We start from the raw sequence: 25,629 nt of genomic DNA, 5'->3' as shown, positions 1-25,629 counted from the left end.
GGAATAAGAGGACCATTAAAATAAACCACTCTCCAATTAGCAAAATGTTTTCCATTTCGAAATAGGTGGGTGTACTATAAGTGTTGAGGTTCTATGGCGTTTCGAGCTGTTGTAACACCTCACTTTGGTACATCATTCCTATGTAGAATGGGCGAATGAAGTTAAGCCTAACAATCAAGGGGGAGAATGTTGGTTTTGATCTGACGGCTTAAACAGGACAGTTAGATCTATTAGTTTAACAAAAAAAAGGAAAGATAACGTTAATGAAAAGGCCCCACGCACCAACGTACGTGAGGTTTTTATCCCAACTAAGGCGCCCTGATCGGGGGCACCCAAACCAACTGATGGTTTAGGTCCCCTGTCGCCAGCGCTAGATAAAAGGGGAACAGGAGAGGGTTGGCAGCCTGCGCGATCACAATTCTCGTACGGTTTCACTCCCCTCCCGATATTCTCTCACCCCATCCGATCAAGGGGAGCGCTGCAGCGACGGGAAGACCTACTCAAGCCGCCGCTGCCATCCCCGGGCAGTGCTGGTGGCGTCCTGAGGGCATCAGGACGTCGAGGAGGACTTCTACCTCGACTACATCACCCCTGCATCAAGCCTGCACCAAGCAGGCGATCATGTCCACTGCCGTGACATGTAATGATTTCCTAAACCCCTCTCTGTTCATGTTTTTAGGTGATCTAGATGTAATCTGTTCCTGCTAATGGCATCCCAGAGATGCATAATTACCCAACAATAGCATCATCGTTAATTGATACCCTTTTCTTTTTTCAGAACATTTGGTTTAATCTGAAGGACCAAAGTTTGAAAACTATTAACTATAATATGTTTGGAATATTTAATTAGAGAACTGAATGTCATGCAAAAATAAAAGGAGGAAATATGTATAAACTTCTACAAAACATGGCCATTTTGATCCGTCCTAAATCTAAGTCCACTTTTCAGACCCAATGTACAAATGCTTGCAAATGTCCAACTACGGCAGGCATGTTTCCCGAGAAGAAAATGCCATAGTTTTCGACATGGACGTGACATGCTCAGCAGTCCAAACCACGACGGGATACTTTTAGCCTCCATGTAATGCGGCAAGATTCCCGTACTAAAATCTCCACAAAATTTTGATGTGTCTTCCCATTTTCCACTTCTCCAGTCAGGCCTAATCGTAGCCTTTAGCAAACATGGCCTACGTACAGCAACAGGCAAACGATAACGTGGAATGGAACTTTTCCACAGGAATAGAACAAAACCATTGCTAATACTCCCAAGAAGACCGCAGACCAGGTCAACACACTGCCACCACAATAGCTTGTACTAACATCATTTCGTCGACACACCTCTGGGGTCTTTTTATTATTATTCTTTTTATTTTTGCGGGGGAGACATCTCTGGAGTCTTGTGAAGAAAAGGTCCCACGTATGTACACATGTGCAACAATATCCATTGATTGCCGGAAGAAAAATGCCATTGTTTTTTGAGTTGCATTGCAACATGTATGGCCCCAAAATTCCCGTACTAAAATTTCCACAAATTTTCTATGCATATTCAACTTTCCACCTCTCCAGAGAAGGTCTTTAGTAGCCTTTTGCAAACATGGCCTACAGGCTACAGCTAACATGTACAGATTTTCCACAGGATGAGAACAAAACCTTCGCTGTTTTAGACAGCCACCAGCTAATGCGTACAAGAAGACCGCAAACCAGGTCAATACCCCGCCAATACGGCCTCTAGTAACATCAATTCATCGACACCTTTGGAGTCTTGTGAAGAAAAGGGTCACCCACTAGTCACCTACTAGTCACCCCACGGCATGCTCTACTCCCTACTGGAAGCCCAACTTGGCACGGCAAACCGAGACACCAGCGCTTACACTGCCACCAGCACGGCAACACGCCTATATAACTTGTGTGCGAGCCAAAGCTGTAGACACACATGAACCAGCCAGCTTTCTTGATCCCTCACTCCACGGCCCACACTCCACGCTAGCTAGATATGGCAACCATGGCGCGGCCTCTCGAAATGCTGCTGCTGCTCTTGCTCGCCGTACATGTAGCGGCGGCTAGCAACATCCACAACCCCGAGCGGGACGCGCTGCGGGCATTCAGGGCCGGCGTGTCGGACCCGGAGGGCAAGCTCCAGTCGTGGAACAGCACGGCGCACTTCTGCCGGTGGGCGGGGGTGAACTGCATGCACGGGCACGTCACGGCCCTGCGGATGATGTCCTTCGGCCTCACCGGGACCATCTCCCCTGCCTTGGGCAACCTCACCTACCTGGAGAGCCTCGACCTCAACCGGAACGCCCTCTCCGGAGGCATCCCGGCGAGCCTTGGCCAGCTGAGGCACCTCAACTATCTTGGCCTTTGCGACAACGGCGGGGTGAGCGGGGAGATACCCAACAGCCTCCGCAACTGCACTAGCCTTGCCACTGCTTATCTCAACAATAACACCCTCACCGGCACCATCCCGGCATGGCTCGGCACGCGGCCAAACCTCACCACTCTCTGGCTAAATCAGAACTTGCTCACCGGCGAAATCCCGCCATCATTTGGCAACCTTACAAAACTTGATAGCCTCTGGCTACACCAGAACTTTCTGGAAGGCACCCTCCCCGAAGGCCTCTCACGTCTTGCTCTCCTTCGGGACCTCAATGTCTACCAAAACCACTTGGGCGGTGATATACCACCAAGATTCTTCAACATGTCCTCGTTAGAAGACATGTCCCTTGCTAACAATGAGTTCACCGGAAGCCTGCCATCATACGCAGGAGCTCGGATGACAAAGCTTCAGGTCCTCCTCCTCGGTGGGAACAACCTGACTGGGCCGATCCCAGCATCTCTAGCCAACGCCACAGCCATGGTGTCTCTCAGCCTCTCCAACAATAGCTTCAACGGACAGGTGCCTCCTGAGATTGGCACATTACGCCTCAGTAAGTTGGAGATGTCCAACAATGAGTTAACTGCAACCAATGAAGACGGCGGTTGGGAATTCTTGGACCGTTTGACAAAGTGCAACAGCCTAGAAATTCTTTCTCTGGACAACAACAAGTTCAGTGGCACAATGCCACGCTCCATCGGCAACCTCTCGAGGAAGCTTTTGGATTTGAACCTCGGGGGTAACCGCATATCTGGTTCTATTCCATCTGGTATGGAGAACCTCATTGCACTGCAAACCTTGGGGCTAGAATCCAATCTCCTCACTGGTACCATTCCAGAGGGGATTGGGAAGCTCAAGAACCTTACAGAGTTACGGCTGCAGGAGAACAAGTTGTCAGGGCCGGTGCCATCTTCCATCGGGAGCCTGACAGAGCTCCTTAGGCTTGTTCTTAGCAACAATGAATTGAGCGGATCAATCCCTTTGACCCTCGGCAACCTACAGAAGGTGGCTCTTCTCAATCTCTCCAGCAATGCACTCATCGGTGAAGTACCAAGACAAGTCTTCAACTTGCCATCGTTGTCGCAAGCAATGGACTTGTCGAACAACCGGCTTGATGGCTCACTTCCTCCTGACGTCATCAGACTTGGGAACCTTGCGCTCCTGAAGTTGTCAGGAAACCTCTTGACTGGTGAGATACCAAAGCAGCTTGGTAGTTGCCAGAGCTTAGAGTTCCTTGGTTTGGACAACAACTTCTTTAGTGGAAGCATCCCACCTTCCTTGAGCAAGCTGAAGGGGCTTCAAATGCTGAACCTGACCAGCAACAAATTGTCGGGAAGGATACCTCCAGAGCTTGGAGGCATGTCCGGGCTGCAGGAGTTGTACCTTTCATGGAACAATCTGACTGGAACAGTCCCAGAAGAGATGGCGAATATGAGTTCGTTGATCAAGCTGGATGTGTCATACAACCATCTGGAAGGGCACGTGCCACTTCGGGGAGTGTTTGCAAACATGACTGGGTTTAACTTCACCGAGAATGGCGAGCTCTGTGGTGGCGTGCCTCAACTCCATCTTCCACAATGTCCGGTGGTAAGGTACGGAAGCCATACTAATTGGCCTCTTCATATCATGGCGCCGATCCTAGGCATAGTTCTCATCTCGGCCATACTCCTTACCATTTTCCTATGCTACAAGAGAAACTCGAGACACACAAAAGCCACGACACCAGACATACTTGATGCCTCGAACTACCAGAGGGTCTCGTATGCCGAATTGGCGAAAGCCACAAACGTTTTTGCGGATGCCAATCTGATAGGTGCAGGAAAGTTTGGTTCCGTGTACCTTGGAGTTCTCCCGCTGGATGACAACGGAACACTCGAGAGTGTTCCTGTGGCGGTGAAAGTGTTTGATCTTCAGCAAGTTGGAGCCTCCAAGACATTCCTGTCGGAATGTGAGGCGTTGCGGAGTATAAGGCACCGGAATCTGATCCGGATCATCACCTGCTGCTCCAGCATCGATGGTAGGGGCGATGACTTCAAAGCTCTAGTGTTCGAGCTCATGCCCAATTACAGCCTCGACCGGTGGTTGCATCCGACACCTGAAGCTCTCAAGAATGTAGGCAGTCTAACCGTGATCCAACGGCTCAACATCGCCGTGGACATCGCCGACGCGCTGCACTATCTCCACAGCAACTGCGTACCGCCGATCATACACTGTGATCTCAAGCCGAGCAACGTTCTTCTCAGCGAGGACATGACGGCCTGCATCGGTGACTTTGGCCTCGCGAAGCTACTCCTTGATCCGGGTATCCATGACACCATGAATTCAGAGAGCACCATTGGAATCAGAGGCACCATCGGCTACGTCGCACCAGGTAACTTAAATTCCATTTTCCTAGTGTCTGATGTACATATAAATAGCATTTAGTAGCTAATTAGATTAGAGACTACAAGTAGAATAACTTTGCAGGTATGAAAAAGAATAACTTATCTGTACATTGCACTCCAGAATATGGAACGACCGGCAAAGTTTCGACACAAGGCGACGTCTACAGCTTCGGCATCACGCTGCTGGAGATCTTTTCCGGGAGGTTGCCGACGGACGACATCTTCAGGGATGGACTGACTCTGCCAGGGTTCATCAGCGCGGCTTTTCCCGACAAAACAGAGGAGGTCCTCGACCCGACGCTGCTGGCGACCAAGGAATCCAACGGTGATAGTGGCGTCTCGGTGCAGGATTGCCTGGTCTCTGCCGTCAGGGTCGGGCTTAGCTGCACGAGAGCGGCGCAGTACGAGAGGATGAGCATGAGGGATGCCGCCACCGAGCTGCGGGCGATCAGAGATGCTTGTGTCCGGGCCTGAATCCTGGCTACTGCCTACTGAGTTTTTAAGTTTTTCTTCCGTGAGCGATGTGTAGTGTAGACGTGTAGTACCGAACTGTTATGATAACAGAGAATAATGTTACTAGTAATTCACGGCTGCAGATGGATCATGCGCTGAAATTGCTTCTCCTCACTTTCTTCCCCGTAAGATTTGTATTAGCATGGGTGGAGTAGTGGGCAGAAAATGTACCTGAAACAACGCCTACATGTGCCATTTACTTCAAGTAAGTGAGTAAGATAGGGAAGGGATGGGATAAGCTTCAGATCACCTGAATGGAGTGTAGCGCGCGAGTACACCATGACCGATCGTAGATCGACAGTGAAGCAGAGTGACCCTGAGCATGGAGAGTCGTCGGACTGTAGCAACTTGGCGAGCCAGGCTTACCTCGGCGGTTTGGCCCCTGCCGCGCGTCACCTCTGACCTCTGCGTGATGGCGCTGCAAGCCGAGCGGCCTGCTATACGAGCCGCACGCGCCAGGGGCCTCAGCCGCCGAATTGGGCTCGGCCCATCTTGCTACCTCTTACCTGCTTTCTAAAAAGAAAAAAGGAGGTGCGGAGGATCGAACCTGTGACCACTTGCTCGAGAGGTACTGCACTAACCACTAGACTGCAAACATATCTTGTGCACAATTCGATGAACTTTTTTGGAACTTTTTCTTCTATGTTTTTCTTCTATGTCCTTCCCTCTTTTCTCCTATTCCATTTTCTTTTTATTTGGAACTTTTTTGTTCGGTTTTCTATTCTTTTGGCCAAATCGATTGATTTTTTTTTCAAAATCTGATGAACTTTTTTCAATTTTGATGAACTTTTTTCGAATTCGATGAAATTTTTTCAAAACCGATGAACTTTTTTCGATTTCGATGAACTTTTCTCAATGCCGATGAACTTTTTTTGAATCTGATGAACTTTTTTTCAAATCTGATGAATTTTTTTGAATTTGATGAACTTTTTTCAAAAGCCGATGAACTTTTTTCAAATCCGATGAACTTTTTTTTGAATCCGATGAACTTTCTTCGAATTTGGTGAACTTTTTCCTAATTGAATGAACTTTTTTTTGAAAACCGATGAACCTTTTTCATTTTTTTGAACTTTTCTTAAATTTGATGAACTTTTTTTAGAATTTACGTTTTATTTTTTGAGATAATTTGTATTAAATATATATTAATGTTTAACTGCGTGAAACGGTTAACTAGGACTGTTTTATGGTAGTAGACAACAAAGTTAGTCTGGTCAAGTGGTTAGTGAGGTTGATTCGCAAGAGCGCGATCGTGAGTTCGAATCCCCATCGATCCTCAGTTTTTGTTGTTTTTTCACTTCAATAAGCGCGAGTTGGGCCGGCCCATACCAGCGACGCTGCAGGCGCCAGCTCGTTAACGGGCGCCTGCAGCGCTGACTAGGAGCTCCCCAGATACAACTCTTAGCCCAGTGCCGAACATTCCAGCCAGCACCAGGTTGAAGGAAATCCCTGTAGTACACGTGATCTGTTAAATTCGGCTTTAGGAACCTTCTAGTTCCTGTCTTGTTATATCGGTTTTGAGAACCTTCCAGAAGGTTCTATCAACCGGGTTTTGCTGTTTTTTCCTATTTCTTTTTCTTTTTATATTTTTCGTTTTCCATATTCTTTTATTTTTTATTTTTCCCTTTCCTGTTTTTCTTTTTATTTTCTTTTTCAACAAATATTCATAAAATTAAAAAATATTTGCATTTTATAATTTTGTTCACAAACTCCGAAAATTTTGCGGAATTTCAGAAAATGTTCCCATTTTCAGAATTTTGTTCACAAATTTAAAAAATGTTCATGTCTTGAAAATTTGTTGGCAAATTTAAAGAAAATTTGGGAATTCAAAAAAATTGTTCCCAGTTTCTAATTTTGATCATGAATTTGGAAAATGTACATGTTTTGAAAATTCATTATGTAATTCAAAAAATGCTCTGGGAATTTAGAAAAAAATGCATTTTTATTCAAATATCTAAGGGAATTTCAAATAATGTTTAAGCTTTCCAAACTTGTTCACAAATTCAAAAACTAATCATGTTTTCAACTTTTTGTAAAAACTATAAATGTTCACAATTTGGAAAAATTGTTTGTTATTTTCAAAAAATGTTTATGTTTTCAAGTCTTCTCATGTCTAGAAAAATGTTCACGTTTCTGAAAAAGATCAGAAATTCAAATAATATTTAATTATTCAATTTTGTTCCACTTTCTTCAAAAATTGTTGGTGTTGCAGAAAATATTAAAAAAAACATGTAGGAGGCTGATAGTTCATATAAACTCGGATGTCATCTTAGACATGAAGTCGCAGGTAGTACAGTGGCTAGCGATGCAGTAAGTTGTTGCATGGTCCTGGGCTCGAGATCGATCCCATCCATGGGATCGATGTGGGTGTCACATCTAGGTTTTTTTCTCTCAATGTGGGTGTCCCATCTGGGGTATTTTCCCTTGCAAAATCTCACACGTCTACTGGCCACAGGGATGATGATATACCCGTCGTTCACACAGTCGGATGGCTTCGAAAGTTTCTTGAAATGTGCCACATGTGTATAGGTTGTAGATCTTGGTAGGAGCATAGTGGGTGTGTAATGGTGTGTGTGTGTATGTGTGTGTGTGTGTGTGTGTGTGTGTGTGTGTGATCTGCACTTTTAAAATTATATATACCAAAGGAGACCACAAGAGGCTACGAAAACAGAAGGAAAACAGAAGGATTGATGTGTGGATAGTGGCTTAAGTTCTGTTTGGTTTGTTTGTACATCCTAAGCGAGCTAGTAACTAAGAACATCTTTAATAGATGATGTAGTTTACTGTTTACATCATCAAACTGTGGTTGGAGTAAAATATACATCACTAAAAAGTGTTTTATTATCACCAAAAGTCTCCAACTCCAACCGACGATACAAAACAGGTATTGCAGAATACATCATGACTGTCTTCTTGTGGGTGCCATATTTTACATCATCAGTTGGACCACTTTGTAATGTAAAAATAGCACTTGGTAATGCAAATTTTACGTGTGGTTCCCTCGTGATATAAAATTTGCTCTAGAGCACCAAGTGATGCAAATTTGCATCACTTGGTGCCCTATTTTACATCTAGAGCAAATCTTGAGTAACAATATTTGCATCTATATCATCTATTGGAACAATGTTTTTTTTTGTGAAAGATGATCCCGAGCTATTTTACATCATCTATTGGAGATGCTCTAAGTATGTGTATTTTGTTCACGGCAAGCACGGGTGAGCTCTGCCTGCTCCCCCCTTGAAATTGTGTTTTTAGAATGATGTGACTTTATTCATTGAAATAAATAAATTACATCAGATCAAATAAAATGACTCATAAATGGACAAAAAAGATATCTGACACAACTATAAATTACATCCAAGTTCTCTCAATTGCACTTTCACTTTTACTTTCACAAAAAAGATAGACTACACTCCAACTCACTTGCCTGGTTCATGCCTCCCGTGGTGGCGAAGTGGCCACTGTAGCTAGGAAGTGGCCATGAGGGAAACTGATGAAAACCGATGTCATACAAGTGCACAAGTTGAGTTGTAGTATTTCAAAGTAAGAGTATTGATCCCACAGGGAGCTAGGAAGTGGTCTTTATGCCTCTTGTAGAGGTTTATTGAAATGTGCCTCCAAGTTAATTGTGATTCCAAGCAAAAGCGATGCGAGAGTGGAAACAAGAGTTTTTGTGACGAAATTAAAGTGTGCAAGGATAAAAATAAAGAACAAGAGACTAATGAAAATGCTAAAAATTACAGTAGGGCTAAGGCATTATAATGGAGATTGGATTCATCACTAGTATGTATGTTACTTAATTGTGTGGATGCACAATTTTAGGTTTAGAGAACTGAGCCACTTTATATGTTTCTATATGTGAGCTAAGCCAAGTATAGAAACATGCATACTGTCGTAGCTCCGTATCACATACGTCATCACTTACCCTTTCCTGCCGGATCGAGGCAACAATGATTAAGGGTCTCCACATGAACATAGCTAAATCGGTCTCCGTTATTCCCCTATCTAAGTTCCATATTGAGAGGAAGGTAGCTTGTCACTGCAATACCTCTTCCTCGTTGTTTTCCTCGGAGAGTAAAATCCTTCTAAGTCCATGAAAAATGTTGTGAAGTCGACTTCGCACAACATCATGAAAAATGATTAACACAACATACAAAGACAATCATCTATCGTTTGGTCCTTCCGCTCATACACATACTAGGGTTCCTCCATATACTTGGGCACACGGGGGTGTAATCAGACATAGAGGCAACAAGCACAGTAAAAGCGTTCATAGCAGTTGCAGATGAATGATTAATGTAACACACACAAGAATCCAAAATTAGGGGTTGGTATTATAATGAGATGAATGATGTTACAGATGTGGATGACGATGATAACGAAGATCGATATCATAGTCCCCTTGATCGAGGTGATGGCGTGGCGGTGCCCTTCTGCCGATTACCCCTCTGGACCACTCCTGGAAGTGAAGTCTTCCGATTCTGCTTCATGGTTCTGGCCTCTCTATTTATTGCATTCAAAATCGGATCACACGAGGTTGAAGTAGTCGACCAGGTGGTGCTATTATCATATTGTACGAGCATCCATATCCGTACCACATGTCTTTGACTATGGAAAGCCCCGCGCAGCTGGTTTTATCCTACATGACCTTCTCTCCATAAAATATCCTTCTTCTTTGGGAACCTGACGAAATCAATAATAAGGGTGCACGGGCACGGCAAAATTTCAAAAATCCTAGAACTATTATGCAGAAACAAGGGATAATTTAGTGATTCAAAAAGGGACTCATCATCTCCCACGAGTAACAAATTGAGGGATCATGTAAAAAATTGCATACACATCATGAGAGGCTAAGGTTCCACCGGTTCAAGTACCACAAATTTCGTTGGTTCCCCATGCATCTAGCCGTCATGCCGCGAGGTCAGGGGAACTTCCATCTCTGTAGTTGTATTAAGAGTTTTATTAGCTTCATGTCTTCAGTTTTCAGTGAACATCCTAGCACGCCGTCGAGAATAAAGATGCTTTGGTTCTTTTCCTGCCATGGCAAAGTCTTATCGGGTGCGCTAAAGAGCCAGACAGTTTGTGTCTCTATGGGCTTGATGTGTCTGCCATTGCAGAATTTACATTTATGTCCTCGCATAGTCGTTCATATAGTTCGTGCTAGTGTTCCTTTCACTTTTGTTGGTGCGATCCATTATGATTTTGGACTCATGCTTTGGTGATCTATTCAAGATCTTGTGATTCGATGAATTGTCCCTTTAGGGGATTATCCTTGTCCCAAGTACGTTCAACGCTCATGGCTTCCCATCTTTTTCGATGGGTAAGTAAAGAGGGTTTCTAAAACCTACGAAGGGAGCCAATTCATGTAAGTGTAAGAGTGGCGGCGCCACTGCTTCGATCTGATTAAAGCCTTGATAGTATTTCCTTCGCAAATGTTGATGCCACAGAGAATATGATTCTAGAAATTTCACTATAATTCTTAGTTAAACGGAGTTATTTTTTAATTTCTTGCATCTAGGACCCTAAGCATTGTACCTATAATTTTGTCGAGCTTGATTAAAGTTATAAGTCAATACTCCCTCCATTCCTTTATATAAGGTGTATTTGTTTTTTCAAAAGTCAAATGAGGCCATGTTTTACCGAGTTTTTAGAAAAATATACCGATATCCACAATACAAAATTTATATCATTTGATCCATCATGAAAAGTTGTTTCATATTTTATCTATTTTGTATTTCAGATGTTGTTAGTTTATTCCATAATATTGGCCAAACATTCAAATGGTTGACTTGTACGGAAAACAATACACCTTATATTCTGGAACGAAGGGAGTATAAAAAATTGCTTTCCCTCTAAAAAATATAACAAACTACAAGAATCGGCAAATACCGCTTTTAATTCCTCATGGGCACGCTACACAAATAATATTCCTTTCATTGTATCACACATTATTGTTACATAGCAAACAACAATGCCATTATACCAAATGGATCAGTCACACCTTTAAACAAATAGCATAATAGTGCACACAAATCCTTGGCAATTAATTATCGAAATTTCATGTTCTAAAAACTTGGTTAAGCAGACCTACCTATCGAGGGCACGTTGAAGATAACATAAACTCATCTTCTAAGATGTATTGTCTTGTTGAATCATCATCGTTTCTCTTTCGGCACTATTAGTTGATGGTGGAATTATTGCAACGTCACTCTTCTCAAATTCCACGGCTTCTTGATCGTCTAAAACATGGTCCGTGGATGATTGAAGGCCTTCTAGTGTCATTTCCACTTGCCTCATGGTTGCACGATCCTCTTTTTTAATTTTCACAAATTTTAATGCAAGCTTAGCAACTTCTTCAACTTCTATACCTCCCTTTTCGATCACTCGTGGATCTAATATCTGCAATAAGCTGCCTTCTGCAAGCAGGGTAACAAATTTCGCAACAAGGCTATCACCTCCAGAGGACATGTATGAAAAGGGTTTCTTTCGAGTCAACAGTTGTACAAGAATGACACCAAAGCTATAAACATCACTCTTATCTGTGAGGCGCGATGTGTAGAAGTACATAGGATCTAAATATACTATTGTACCTTGCACCATTGTTGTTACCCTTGATTGCTCCATTGGACTGTACCTTGAAGCTCCAAAGTCCGCTACTTTTGCTATTAAAGTATCATCCAAAAGTATCTTAACAGACTTGATATCTCTATGGATGATAGGTATAGAGACGGACGAGTGAAGATAAACAAGAGATTTGACTGTTTCAGTTGCTATCTGTAGCCTGTTGTCCCACGCAATCAGCTGACATGAAGGTGATCATAAAGGGTCCCATTGGATACAAACTCGTAGACCAACATTGGGACCTCTGTTTCAAGGGAACAACCAGAGTTTTACCACATTTCTATGATTGACTTGGGATAATATAGCAATCTCATTAATAAACTCATCAATCTCTTTTTGCACCACCACCTTAGGCTTCTTGATGGCAACTACATGGAGATCTGAGAAAATCCCTTTGTAGACGGTACCATGCCCGCTGCCACCAAGCTCACGAGATTTATCAAAATTGTTTGTTGCCTTCTCTAGCTCTTCCAAACTTATGATCATTCTTTCTGCAAGATCATCTCTCCGAGATACCAATTGTTGCAACAATTGACCACGATTTTGCTCAAAGTATTTATGTCTCAATTTTGTTGCCTTTTTGTGTTTATACTTTTGCATCATGAAAAATATCATATTTGGGTCTAAGGGAATGCATTGTGGAGTAGTTATTAGATGATGGGTTGCTAGAGGACACAAGGTTGAACCCTAGTTTATGCGCTATTTCGGAAGGGACTAATTTGGATCCAAAAGTTTAATGCTATTGTTAGATTTTATCTTAATACTTTTCTCGTAGTTGCGGATGCTTGCGAGAGGGTTAATCATAAGTAGGAGGTTTGTTCAAGTAAGAACAACACCTAAGCAGCGGTCTACCCACATATCAAATTATAAAAGTATTGAACACAAATCAAACAAACAGGATGAAAGTGACTAGATGAAATTCTCGTGTACCCTCTAGAACGCTTTGCCTATTATAAGAAAACATTTTGGCCTGTCCTTTTCCACGGAAGGATTGGGCTACCTTGCTTCACTTTATTTACCGTTACTTTTACTTGCTCGTTACAAATTATCTTGCTATCAAACTATCTGTTACCGACAATTTCAGTGTTTGCAGAAATTACCTTGCTAAACACCGCTTTTCATTTCCTCCTGCTCCTCGTTGGGTTTGACAATCTTACTTATCGAAAGGACTACGATTGATCCCCTATACTTGTGGGTCATCAGTGTTGTAGAATACATCATGACTGTCTTCTTATGGGTGCCGTATTTTACATCATCAATTGGACCACTTGGTGATGTAAAAATAGCACTTGGTAATGCAAATTTTATGTGTGATCCCCTCGTGATGTGAAATTTGTTCTAGAGCATCAAGTGATGCAAATTTGCATCACTTGATGCCCTATTTTTACTTCTAGAGCAAATCTTGAGTAACAATATTTGCATCTATATCATCTATTGGAGCAGTGTTTTTGTTAAAGATGACCCCGAGCCATTTTACATCATCTATCGGAGATGCTCTAAGTATGTGTATTTTGTTCTCGGCAAGCACGGGTGAGCTCGGCATGCTCCCCCCTTGAAATTGTTTTTTGAATGATGTGACTTTATTCATTAAAATAAATAAATTACATCAGATCAAATAAAATGACTCATAGATGGACAAAAAAGATCTCTGACACAACTATAAATTAAATCAAAGTTCTCTCAATTGCACTTTCACTTTTCCTCGAGACTCCAACGAAAAACTATAGGAGATCAAACTTGCATAAGCTGTACTAACCTGATAGGTTTTGAAAAGCCGCATGAATCTCCCACTCCCAACGGGTGAGAAGATAAGATTGTTGAATGCACCGTGGTTAGGGACACACCCCTTCATGGTAGGTTGTCGGACCACCGCTTCGTTGCCCTATTGTCAGGGAAGAAGATCGAGAACACAAAAAGGTCAAATGGGTTAACCATTGAGCATAAGAATGGACCCCGACTTGCCACAATCACTGCCTTGACAGGTCGAAGCATCGGACAATAGTCCACTAGGTCTAAAATCGACAATCCATGGGATGACAACACCACAGACTCCCTGATGTGTGTCGTATCAGCCATGATGACCACACCAGGACGAAGACGGAGTAGTGGGACTTTTTATTTGCTGGGACGTTGCCCCCACCGTCGACCTAAACTAACATGAAAAGCAACTTAGACTACACTCCAACTCAGTTTCCTGGTACGCGCCTCTCATGGTGGCGAAGTGGCCACTATAGACGAGGGGGAACCGATGAAAACCGATGTCATACAAGTGCACAGGGTTGAGTTGTAGTATTTCAAATTAAGAGTATCGATCTGACAGGGAGCTAGGAAGTGGTCTTTATGCCTCGTGTAAAGGTTTATCAAAATGTGCCTCCAAGTTAATTGTGATTCAAAGCAAAAGCGATGTGAGAGTGGAAACAAGAGTTATTGTGACGAAGAATTAAAGTGCGCAAGGATAAAAATAAAGAAAAAGAGACTAATGAAAATGATAAAATTTGCGGTAGGGCTAAGGCATTATAATGGAGATTGGATTCATCACTAGTATATGTATGTTACTTAATTGTGCACATGCACAATTTTAGGTTTCAAGAACCGAGCCACTTTATATGTTTCTATATGTGAGCGAAGCCAAGTACAGATACATGCATACTATCGTAGCTCCATATCACATATGCCATCACTGACCCTTTCCTGCCGGATAGAGGCAACAATGATTAAGGGTCTCCATGTGAACATACTTAAAACGGTCTTCGTTATTCCCCTATCTAAGTTCCACATTGAGAGGGTGGTAGCTTCTGTCACTGCAATACCTCTTCGTCGTTGTTCTGTTCGGCGAGTAAAATCCTTCTAAGCCCATGAAAAATGTTGTGAGGTCGACTTCACACAACATCATGAAAAATATTTAACACAACAAACAAAGAGAATCATCTATCTTTTGGTCCTTCGACTCATACACTTACCAGGGTTCCTCTTGAGAACATGGCAGTGTAATCAGACATAGAGACAACATGCACCATAAAAGTGTGCATGGCAATTGCAGATGAATGATTAATGTAATACACAATCCAAATTAGGGTTTGGTATTACAATGAGATGAATGATGTTGAGGATGTGAATGACGATGATAATGAAGATCGATATCATAGTCCCCTTGGTTGGGGTGATGGCGTGGTGGTGCCCTTCTACCCATTCCCCCTCTGGATCACTCCTGGAAGTGAAGTTTTCTGATTCTGCTTCATGGTTCTGTCCTCTCTATTTTTCGCATCCGAAATTCGATCACACGAGGTTGAAGTAATCGACCAAGTGGTGATAGTATCATATCATATGAGCATCCATGTTGGTACCACATGTCTTTGCCTCTGGAAAGCCTTGCACGGCTAGTTTTATCCCACATAACCTTCTCTTCACAAAATATCATTCTTCTTTGGGCTTGACAAAATCAGTGAAAAAGTGTGCACGGGCACGGTAAAATTTCAAAAATCCTAGTGCTATTATGCAGAAACAAGGGATAATTTAGTGATGCAAAAAGGGACTCATCAACTCCCTCGAGTAACAAATTGAGGGATCATGTAACAAATTGCATACACATCAATTAGAGGTTAAGCTTCGACTGGTTCAACTGCCACAAATTTCGTTGGTTCCCCATGCATCTAGCCATCATGCTGTGAGGTGAGGGGAGCTTCCACCTCCGTAGTTGTATTCAAAAGTTTTATTAGCTTCATGTCTTCAGTTTTCACAGACCATCCTAGCATGCCGTCGAGAATAATTAAAGATGCTTTGGTTCTTTTCCTGTCGTGGCAAAGTCTTATCGGGGCGCACTAAAGAGCCATGCAGTTTGTGTCTCTACAAGTTTGATGTGTCTGGCATTGCAGAATTTATGTTTATGTCCTCGCATAGTCGTTCATGTAATTTGTGCTAGTGTTCCTTTCACTTCTGTTGGTGTGATCCATTATGATTTTGGAGTCATGTTTTGGTGATCTATTGAAGATCTTGTGGTTCGGCGACTTGTCCCTTTAGGGCATTATCCTAGTTCCAAGTACGTTTAACGCTCATGACTTCCCATCTTTTTGGATGGGCAAGTAAGGAGGGTTTCTCAAACCTATGATGGTAGCCAATTCTTGCAAGTGTACGAGTGGTGGCGTCGCTGCTCCGATCTGATTGAAGCCTTGATAGTATTTGACCACGCAAATGTTGATAACACAGAGAAGATGATTCTAGAAATTTCACTGAAATTCTTAGTTAAAGGAGTTATTTTTCAATTTCTTAAATCTAGGACCGTAAGCATTGTACCTTTAATTTTGTCGAGCTTGATTGAAGTTACATTCCCTAAAAAAAATGTAATAAACTACAAGAATCCACAAATATTCCTTTTAATTCCTCATGGGCATACTTCACAAATACTATCCCTTTCATTGTATCACACATTATTATTACATAGCAACCAACAATGCCATTAGACCAAACGGATCAGTGACACCTTTAAAAAAATAGCAAAATAGTGCACGCAAATCCTTGGCAATTAATTATTAAAATTGCATGTTCTAAAAACTTGGTTAAGCAGACCTACCTACAGAGGGTACCTTGAGGATAACATAAACTCATCTTTTAAGATGTATTGTCTTGTTGAATCATCATTGTTTCTTTTATCACTATTAGTAGCTGGTCGAAATATTGCAACGTCACCCTTCTCAAATTCCCCGGCCACTTGACCATCTAGAACACGGTCCATGGATGTTTCAAGGCCTTCTAGTGTCATTTCCACTTGCCTCATGGTTGGACGATCCTCTCCTTTAATTTTCACACATGTTACCGCAAACTTAGCAACTTCTTCAACTTCTATGCCTCCCTCTTCAATCACTCGTGGATCTAATATCTGCAATAAGCTGCCTTCTGCAAGCAGGCTAACAAAATTTGCAACAAGGCTATCACCTCCAGAGGACATGTATGAAAAGGGCTTCTTTCGAGTCAACAGTTCTACAAGAATGATACCAAAGCTATAAACATCACTCTTATCTGTGAGTCGCGATGTGTAGAAGTACATAGAATCTAAATATCCTATTGTACCTTGCACCATTGTTGTTACCCCTGATTGCTCCATTGGAATGTACCTTGAAGCTCCAAAGTCCGCTACCTTTGCTGTTAAAGTATCATCCAAAAGTATGTTAACTGACTTGATATCTCTATGGATGATAGGTATTGAGACAGATGAGTGAAGATAAGCAAGAGATTTGGCTGTTTCAGTTGCTATGCGTAGCCTGTCATCCCACGACAATGAGCTAACATGAAGGTGGTCATAAAGGGTCCCATTGGATACAAACTCGTAGACCAACATTGGGACCTCTATTTCAAGGCAACAACCATAGAGTTTTACCACAATTCTATGTTTAACTTGAGACAAGATAGCAACCTCATTAATAAACTCATCAATCTCTTTCTGCACCACCACCTTGGGCTTCTTGATGGCAACTACATGGAGATCCGATAAAATCCCTTTGTAGACGGTACCATGGCCGCCGCCACCAAGCTCACGAGATTTATCAAAATTGTTCGTTGCCTTCTCTAACTCTTCCAAACTTATGATCATTCTCTCTGCAATATCAGCTCTCTGAGATACCAATTATTGCAACAATTGACCACGATTTTGCTCAAAGAATTGATGTCTCAATTTTGTTGCCCTTTGGTGTTTATACTTTTGCATCATGAAAAATACCATGAGAATAAAGACAATAACACTTGCCCCACTGCCAACTCCTATTTCGATGCTTAAACCTGAAATATATATATGCATATTATTATTTTCGTGAGCTCATGCGCATAAGTAGAGTGGTAGGCCTCTATTGTCATGTACTCCCTCCATTTTATTTAGTACGCATATTAACTTTGACCAAAGTTAAAATTTATAAAGTTTGACCAAGTTCATAGAAAATAATATGAACATTCACAACAAAAATTACATGAGTTGAAAATATATTCAATGATAAATCTAATAGTATTGATTTGGTATGTATATGTTAATGCTTTTTTCAGTAAACTTTGTCAAAGCCTGTAAAGTTAAGCGAAACCTACACGAATTTTTTTTTCAACTTTTTCCTCTAGGGTTTCCTAGAGTCCACTTTTTCCTCCGGCGGCGCCGCCGGAGTCCATCCACCAAATTCCAGTGTCAACCTGTGCGATCTATACCGACGAATCGCGAGGGCTAATCCTGGTGAACTGCGAGACGGTGTTGCATGGCGGATCTGGTCGCCCAGGGGGGCGCGGGCAGAAAGAAGGGTGTCCAAGGAGGCTTAGGGTTTGGCGCGGATAAGGACGTTGCGGGAGATAGTAGAAGGGAGATTGGGGCAACCTCTGGTATGACCAAGGATGTAACCAAAGAGAGGGAGGAGGCCGAGAGGGGGGATATAGATCGGGAAGAAGCGATTGATCGGGAGGAGATTGATCATGGATGGGATCAGTTTGGGCCATAACCTGAGCTGGAAGGCGCCTTTGAAGGCTTGAAGCTCCATGGGGAGGAAGAGGAGGACCTGGATCTGTCAGGGGAGGTAGAGGAGCTGATCAAGGATGTTCGCTGGTTGTGTTTGTTTCAGGTACACACCATGAGGCCGTTTAGCCACGCGGCGCTGCTGAACTCAATGAGGAACGCTTGGGCTTGCGCCCAGGGAGTAACTTTCAACATCAAAGGGCCAAATCTGTTCTCGGCTCAGTGTCATTGCTTGGGGGATTGGAAGCGTGTCATGGAGGGAGGCCCCTGGCAATTCAGACGAGATCCGGTGGTTATTGTGGAGTATGATGGTTTCACAAACGTCTCTGAGTATGCTCTGGATATGTATCCCCTATGGGTAAGGATCAAGGGTTTACCGGATGGGCTCACAAGGAAAAGGGAGCTAGCAGAGAAAGTTGCGAAGAAGGTGGGAGAGCCGCCGTTCACGGTGGTTGTGAATGAAGGAAGAATTAACCCCTCTAGTCACTTAAGAGTAAGGGTGTTTATGAATGTCCAGAAGCCACTGGTGCGATTTGTGAGTATTACTCTCAAAGAGACGAAATGGTATCCTGTTACATATGAGAAGCTGCTGGATTTTTGCTTTTTTTGTGGCTGTATGGGGCATGTGGTGGAAGAGTGCGGAGATGGGATTCACGATCCTTCCGAGTGTGTTTGGGGGGACTGGTTGCATTGGAGTAGTGAGCCGGCTATGGCAGGAGGTGGTGTAGGGCGTGGTAGAGGAGGAGCGTCTGAAAGTTTTGGCGGGGGAAGAGGGAGACGGGCTGGTAGAGGAGGAGGTAGAGGAGTAGGAAATTCCAGGGGGAAGGGGGGATGCAGAAAGCAAACCAGCTGGGGGAGTAGATGTTGTTGGACATAATTCGAGTGGCGGGGTACTTGCGGTTCCAAGAGCCCATAATCTTGGTGAGGACGATCCCAGGACTGCTCGCAAAAGGCTTATGGGGGCAGATGGAGTCGTGATGGTTCGTGGTCAACCAGTGCCGAACCTTGCTGGCAAAGTACCAAACACGGTTCTCATGTTGGAGAGCGGTAGTGGGTCTGGGGCAAATGTGGTGCCGGCCCCATCGTCTACACCTGGCAAGTTACCAGTTGTGAAAAGAAGAAAGCAAGGTGAGGACAGGGAGGATGTTGATATGACAGAAGAGGCAGCCTCCTTCGAGGAGGACCGCCGGGCCCAATGAATATCCTTAGTTGGAACTGCCGGGGAGGGGGGAATCCCCGGACAGTTCGTGAGCTGGCGACTATCTGTCAGTCGCATTCCCCTAGTATGGTGTTTTTGTGTGAAACAAGACAGAGAGCTGATAAAATGAAGAAGGTGCGAGGGAGGATTGGATTGAAGGGTTATGCAGGAGTTGATAGTAATGTTATGAGTGGTGATCTTGCGTTGTATTGGCATGAGAGTTACGAAGTGGAAATTGTGGACAAAGATGAACATTTTATTGATGCACTAGTTCGTGTCCAGGAAGGGGCAACCCAATGGAGGATTACATGTGTATATGGTGAACCACGAGTTGAAAACAGGCATCTTATGTGGGCTAAACTCGAGCATCTAAAAGTTGTGAATGATCTACCGTGGCTTGTTGTGGGTGATTTCAATGAAGCCATGTGGGGCTTTGAGCATCTTTCAGTAACACCACGGGGAGAGCCATAAATGGTCGCCTTCCGTGATACTTTGGAGATCTGTGGCTTGGTTGACCTAGGCTTTGTTGGGGTTCCCTTTACATATGATAATAAGAGGGGTGGAGGTGGCAATGTGAAGGTGAGACTGGATAGGGCAGTGGAGACTAACGCATGGAGAAATTTGTTTGCATATGCTTCGGTTTTACATGTGCCCTCGCCTTGCTCGGATCATGTGGCACTTGTTCTAAAGGGGTCGGTCGATCGGGGGCCGAATGGAGGGAAGCATAGGAGATATGAGCTGTTCTGGGAGAGAGAGGATCTTTACCGGAGGTGATCAAGGAGGCTTGGGAAGCAGCAGGAGGCGTGTACAATATGGCACAGCTGATAGACGCGCTTACGAAAACAATGGCAGCCCTTCGACTTTGGAGCAAAAAATTTTGTAATGTTACTCGAGAGCTCGCCAAATCGTGGACCCAGTTAAAGGAGTTGATGAACATGAATGCTGATCGCCAGGATATTGTACGGGTGACGGATAAGATGAATGAGCTTCTGTATCAAGAGGAGATGCTTTGGTTGCAATGATCGCGTATCACGTGGTTGAAGGAAGGGGATAGAAACACTAAATATTTTCACAGTAAGGCAGTTTGGAGGGCGAGGAAGAACAAGATCCGTGAACTAACGGACAGCGTCGGTGTAATTCATTCCGACCTTGTTGGCATGGGGGAATTAGCCAATATGTATTTCCATGATATTTTTACAGCTGACCCGATGCTTAATGTTGCGCCTATTTTGGACTTAATTAACCAGGTGGTAACCGAAGAGGACAATGCCAAGTTGTGTGCGCCGTTAAGAAAGATTTCAATGCTTTGCTTCAGATCGGGCCACTAAAATCTCCGGGTCCGGATGGCTTTCCGGCGAGATTCTTTCAGCGGAATTGGGGTACTCTCAAGGAGGGTATGCTGGCAGCGGTGAGGGATTTTTTCAGTACTGGAATCATGCCGGAGGGGGTGAATTCAACCTCGATAGTTCTTATTCCCAAGATCCCCAACCCGGTGAGAATCACAGACTACAGGCCTATTAGTCTGTGTAATGTTATTTATAAGGTGATTTCCAAGTGCCTCGTGAATAGGATGAGGCCTTTGTTGGATGATCTCATATCTCCTGAACAGAGTGCATTCATTCCTAGTAGGATGATCACTGACAACGCGCTTGTGGCGTTTGAATGTATCCACCACATTAAGCAGGAAAAGGATCCCACAAGAAGTTTTTGTGCGTACAAATTGGACTTGTCAAAAGCTTATGATAGAGTTGATTGGGTCTTCTTGAGGCAAATGATGCAAAAGTTGGGTTTCTCTCAGCGATGGGTTGACTGGATAATGTCTTCTGTCACGTCGGTGAGATACTCTATCAAACTAAATGGAACCCTCTTGGATTCGTTTGCACCGACGCGTGGGCTTCGGCAAGGAGATCCGTTATCCCCGTTCCTTTTCTTGCTTGTGGCTGATGGGCTATCTGCTTTATTGAGAAACAAAGTGGAAGCGGGCAAAATCACTCCGGTTAAAGTGTCAAGACGAGGACCGGGTGTGTCACATTTATTGTTTGCTGACGATACGTTGTTGTTCTTTGAGGCATCAGGAGAACAAGCGAGACAGATTAAAGTTGTGCTGGACATATATGGGAGGGCGACAGGCCAGAGTTTAAACCCCGAGAAGTGTTCCATTCTTCTTGGGGATGCTTGCCCCGTTGCGAGGCAGGAGGAAGTATGGGCAGTGCTTCAGATCACTAACTTGCACTTTGAGGAAAAGTACCTTGGCCTGCCGACTCCGGAGGGTCGGATGTCTAAAGGCCGTTTTCAGAATTTGCAGACTCGGTTAACCAAGCGATTGCTACAATGGGGAGATGGCCTTTTGGCGCAACCGGGAAGAGAATTGTTGATTAAGTCAGTTGCTCAGGCCCTCCCTACATACATTATGGGCGTCTTCAAGCTACCCTTTTCGGTTTGTGATGATCTTACGCGCATGGTGCGGAATTTTTATTGGGGGTCGGCAAGGGGCAAGAGGAAAGTTCATTGGAAGAATTGGGACCATCTCATGCAACCCAAGGACCGGGGGGGTATTGGCTTCCGTGACTTGAGGCTGTTTAATCAGGCCCTACTGGCTAGGCAGGCGTGGAGGTTAATTACCAAACCAGACAGCCTTTGTGCTAGGGTTCTAAAAGCTCGATATTACCCGGAGGGTAAGCTGGAAGATACAGTTTTTTTAGGAAACGGTTCATCTTCATGGCAAGCTATATGTCATGGGCTGGATTTATTGAAGAAAGGGCTGCTGTGGAGAGTTGGTGACGGAGCAAGCATTCGGGTTTGGCGAGATAATTGGATTCCGAGACCCTTCTCTTACAAACCAATCTCTCCGCAAGGGCGTTGCCGCATCCGTTTTGTCTCTGGTTTTTTGAATGCTAATGGATCTTGGAATGTTGAGCTCCTTCGGGACTTTTTTGTGACTGTCGATGTGATTGAAATTTTAAAGATTCGCGCCTCACCAAGGATGGCGGGAGATGTCATTGCATGGGGTCCGGGTCGGCATGGAAGTTTTTCGGTCAAATCAGCATATGAGTTGGCTTTTGACGAGGACCATCGAGGTACCATGTCTTCGTCTAGTGCTTCGCCTTCGGGACGTCGTGCTTGCTGGGATTTTATCTGGAAGTGTGATGCTCCTCCATCGGTTAAGCACTTCGCTTGGCGTTTGGCAATTGATGCACTCCCTACTTGGCAGAAGAAACATCGTATTGGGTTGGAAACTACGAGTATATGCCCGGTGTGTGGAACAGAAGAGGAGGATAATTTTCATCCGTTCGTTCGCTGCCAGTTCGGACGGGATCTGTTTGTGGCTACGTCCAAGGTATGGAGGCTGCCTGACATTACATCTATACTGAACAATGGTAAGGAATGGCTGTTACATGTCCTGAGTCCTCTTACCGAACTCGAACGCACAATGGTATTAATGATCTTTTGGAGAAGTTGGTTTGTTCGGAATGAGCTCACCCATGCGAAGCCTGCACCGCCGATGGTAGCTTCGGTTCGTTTTCTGCAAAGCTATTTGGAATCTTTAATTGGTTTGAAGCAGATCCCAAGAGCTGATCCAGCCAAAGGGAAGTCATATGTTGAGTGGCTAATACCAAAGAAGAGGGAAAGTGCTGCTGCAGTTCAGGAACGAAGATGGACCAAACCAGACCTAGGGTGGTGCAAGTTAAACACTGATGGCTCTTTTGTAGCATCCGGTGAAGCTGGGGCGGGGATGATCCTGGGTGACCATTTGGGTGGCATCAATTTCTCGGCTTGCAGGGTTTTGTATTCCTGCAGGGATCCCCTAGAGGCGGAGCTGTGCGCGTGTATGGAAGGCTTGTCCCTGGCAATACAGAGATGTGATGTGCCGATAGCATTGGAGATGGATTCTCTCGAAGCAGTCACTCTCATTACGAGTCCGGGGACCGATCGTTCGGTTTACTCTTCAATTGTGAGAGAGATCAAGCACCTTTGGTTAGGAACTGTATTCCATATTAGATCCCAAAATAAAGCTAGTGATAGCTTAGCTAGTTTTGCTAGAACCCAAGGTAGGACCATGACTTGGTTAGGAGCTGGTCCAGTTGAAGTTGTGGAAATAGCATCCAATGATTGTAAGGACTTTGTGATTGACTAATACTCCCTCCGTTCCAGAATATAAGGTGTATTGGTTTCCGTGCAAGTCAACCATTTGAAAGTTTGACCAGGATTATAGAACAAATAGAAACATCTGTAATACCTAATAGATAAAATATGAAACTACCTTTCATGATCGATCAAATGATATAAAGTTCATATTGTGAATATTCATATATTTTTCTAAAAACTTGGTCAAACTTGCACTCATTTGACTTTTGAAAAAACAAATACACCTTATATAAAGGAACGGAGGGAGTACATTGCTATTTCACCCGCAAAAAAAAAGCCTGTAAAGTTTGACTTCACACAAAGCTAATATGTGGAGTAAAGGAAAACAGAGGGAGTAATGTAAAACGGTGCTAACCTGTGTTTCCGGGCTTCGCAGGCTGCTTGGCAGGTTCGATGCAGCCACTGGGCAGGGCATGGTTGCCGATGGTTCCTTCCGGGCAACGACACTCGAAAGATCCCTGTGTGTTTGTACATTCGCCGTAGCACTCGGTGTCTTTTGCAGGGAGGTCGCGCTCGTTGATATCTACATACAGCCAGCCAACACTTGTAAGGATTATCGATCAAAGACAAATCGTTTCTGCCTATAATGTGAAAGAAAAGCGTATAACCAGTGCAAATTAACCTTGGCACCCGTCGGTGATATAAGGATTGCCTTGGTAACCATGCCGGCAAGAACAAATATAGCCTCTAGGAGGTTTCCTGCAGCTGCGTTCACTGCTCTTGCAGACGTCGCGGGCTTCGACCGAGGTGCACTTGCCGTCGGTCAACTCCGTGGTAGCCAGCCGACCTTGGGCAACGATCAGCCAGTCCAGAAGAAATGGAACTGCCATATTTTCTGGTCTATGATACAGATAGTCCATTTCTAACGGAGGATACACTAAAGCAGAGTAGACATGTTTCTGATCGAACCACCCCTGCTCCGCGACGAACACCTTCGCCCGCGGCAACACTTGGTCGATTCTGCGGTTCGAACCGAAATGTTTTACCTGGCCCGGAACGCTATTCCCGACGTAGTACGCGGGGATGAGGGGCGCCTGGCAGCTGCCCATGTTGTATTTGGTTCTGGGAGAACTCCCTTGTTCCAATATATACATTTCAGTTGCATTGTCAGCGACTTCGTCGCAGAATGAGGCACAACCGCTCAGCATGGTGAGCTTGTTCTTCTCTTGGAGGATCGCATACACGTTGCAACCCACCGCGACGAGCTCGCTGGAGTTCGACAGCGTGTAGCGGTGTAGGGCCCGTCTTCCGCGAGGCCGCCGCCGAACAAACCGTTGCCGGCAGCGTCGACTTTTACGTCGCCGGTGCGCATGACCCGCACCGTGCTGTTGTCGATGGAGATCTCGGCCAGTTGGAGTGTGCCGTCGCCGAGCAGCAGCCTTGGCGCCTCCCGGCCGCTCGTGTGGCAGGTGAGGTTGAAGCCCGGCCGGTAGCATTCGGCCCGGCCGACCCCGAACGGGTACGGCACGCTCACGTTGCCGCACATGCGGGTGCAGCTGTCAGGCGGCGGACGCACGTCGGCCGCCGCCGCTGCAGGGAGCTGCAACGCCAGCAGCAGCACTGCTGCCAACGCTGCTACTGAGCTGGTCAGCGCCATTGGTAGATCCTAGCAGCTAGCTAGCTAGTCCAAGATTTGAGTGTGGTGGCTAGAGTTCGAACAAACGCCGTTATATGAGATATGCATATTTGGGGGGGGGGGGGGGGGGGGGGGGCACCCGAGGGGGGAAACCCTAGCCGCCGCCGCTCGAGTCTCATCCTCCTCTCCCCCTCCTCGCTGCCGTCCATAGCGCCGCCGGGCCGGCTGGACGGCGGCGGGGCTTCTCCCCATCCTCTCCGTCCTGGCTGGCGCGGGACAGCGGGATCCAGAGGAACGCCGGGCGAACATGGGGTCCGGCGGCGCGGAGGACGGATCTCCCAT

General features: G+C 44.7%; 1 protein-coding gene, 1 long non-coding RNA gene and 2 pseudogenes across 2 annotated transcripts; 1 reads left to right on the top strand and 3 right to left on the bottom strand.

Annotated features, from left to right (window-relative positions):
• Positions 1-1,515: 1,515 nt before the first annotated feature.
• Positions 1,516-5,372, top strand: LOC123161456 (probable LRR receptor-like serine/threonine-protein kinase At3g47570). Its single transcript, XM_044579286.1, has 2 exons — positions 1,516-4,745; positions 4,880-5,372. The coding sequence occupies exons 1-2, from the start codon at positions 1,994-1,996 to the stop codon at positions 5,230-5,232; spliced, it is 3,105 nt and encodes a 1,034-aa protein (XP_044435221.1). The 5' UTR covers positions 1,516-1,993; the 3' UTR covers positions 5,233-5,372.
• Positions 4,825-5,743, bottom strand: LOC123161457 (uncharacterized). The gene is made up of 2 exons (XR_006480712.1): positions 5,522-5,743; positions 4,825-5,442 (listed from the first exon to the last, which is right to left on the bottom strand). It is a non-coding gene; the product is annotated as an uncharacterized lncRNA (long non-coding RNA).
• Positions 5,744-11,397: 5,654 nt separating this feature from the next.
• On the bottom strand, positions 11,398-12,375 carry LOC123158363 (wall-associated receptor kinase 3-like; annotated as a pseudogene).
• A 4,081-nt stretch (positions 12,376-16,456) lies between these two features.
• LOC123158362 (wall-associated receptor kinase 5-like) lies at positions 16,457-25,308 on the bottom strand (annotated as a pseudogene).
• Positions 25,309-25,629: the final 321 nt, after the last annotated feature.

This window comes from Triticum aestivum, chromosome 7B (assembly GCF_018294505.1).
Source record: "Triticum aestivum cultivar Chinese Spring chromosome 7B, IWGSC CS RefSeq v2.1, whole genome shotgun sequence".
Taxonomy (NCBI): Eukaryota; Viridiplantae; Streptophyta; class Magnoliopsida; order Poales; family Poaceae; genus Triticum; species Triticum aestivum.
This window is presented reverse-complemented; position numbering and strand designations above follow the sequence as displayed.

Excerpts from the sequence above, each read along its gene's own strand:
- LOC123161456 (XM_044579286.1), top strand. The coding sequence starts at position 1,994 with ATGGCAACCATGGCGCGGCCTCTCGAAATGCTGCTGCTGCTCTTGCTC. Across the intron at positions 4,746-4,879 it reads CATCGGCTACGTCGCACCAG|AATATGGAACGACCGGCAAA; the intron begins GTAACTTAAATT and ends ATTGCACTCCAG.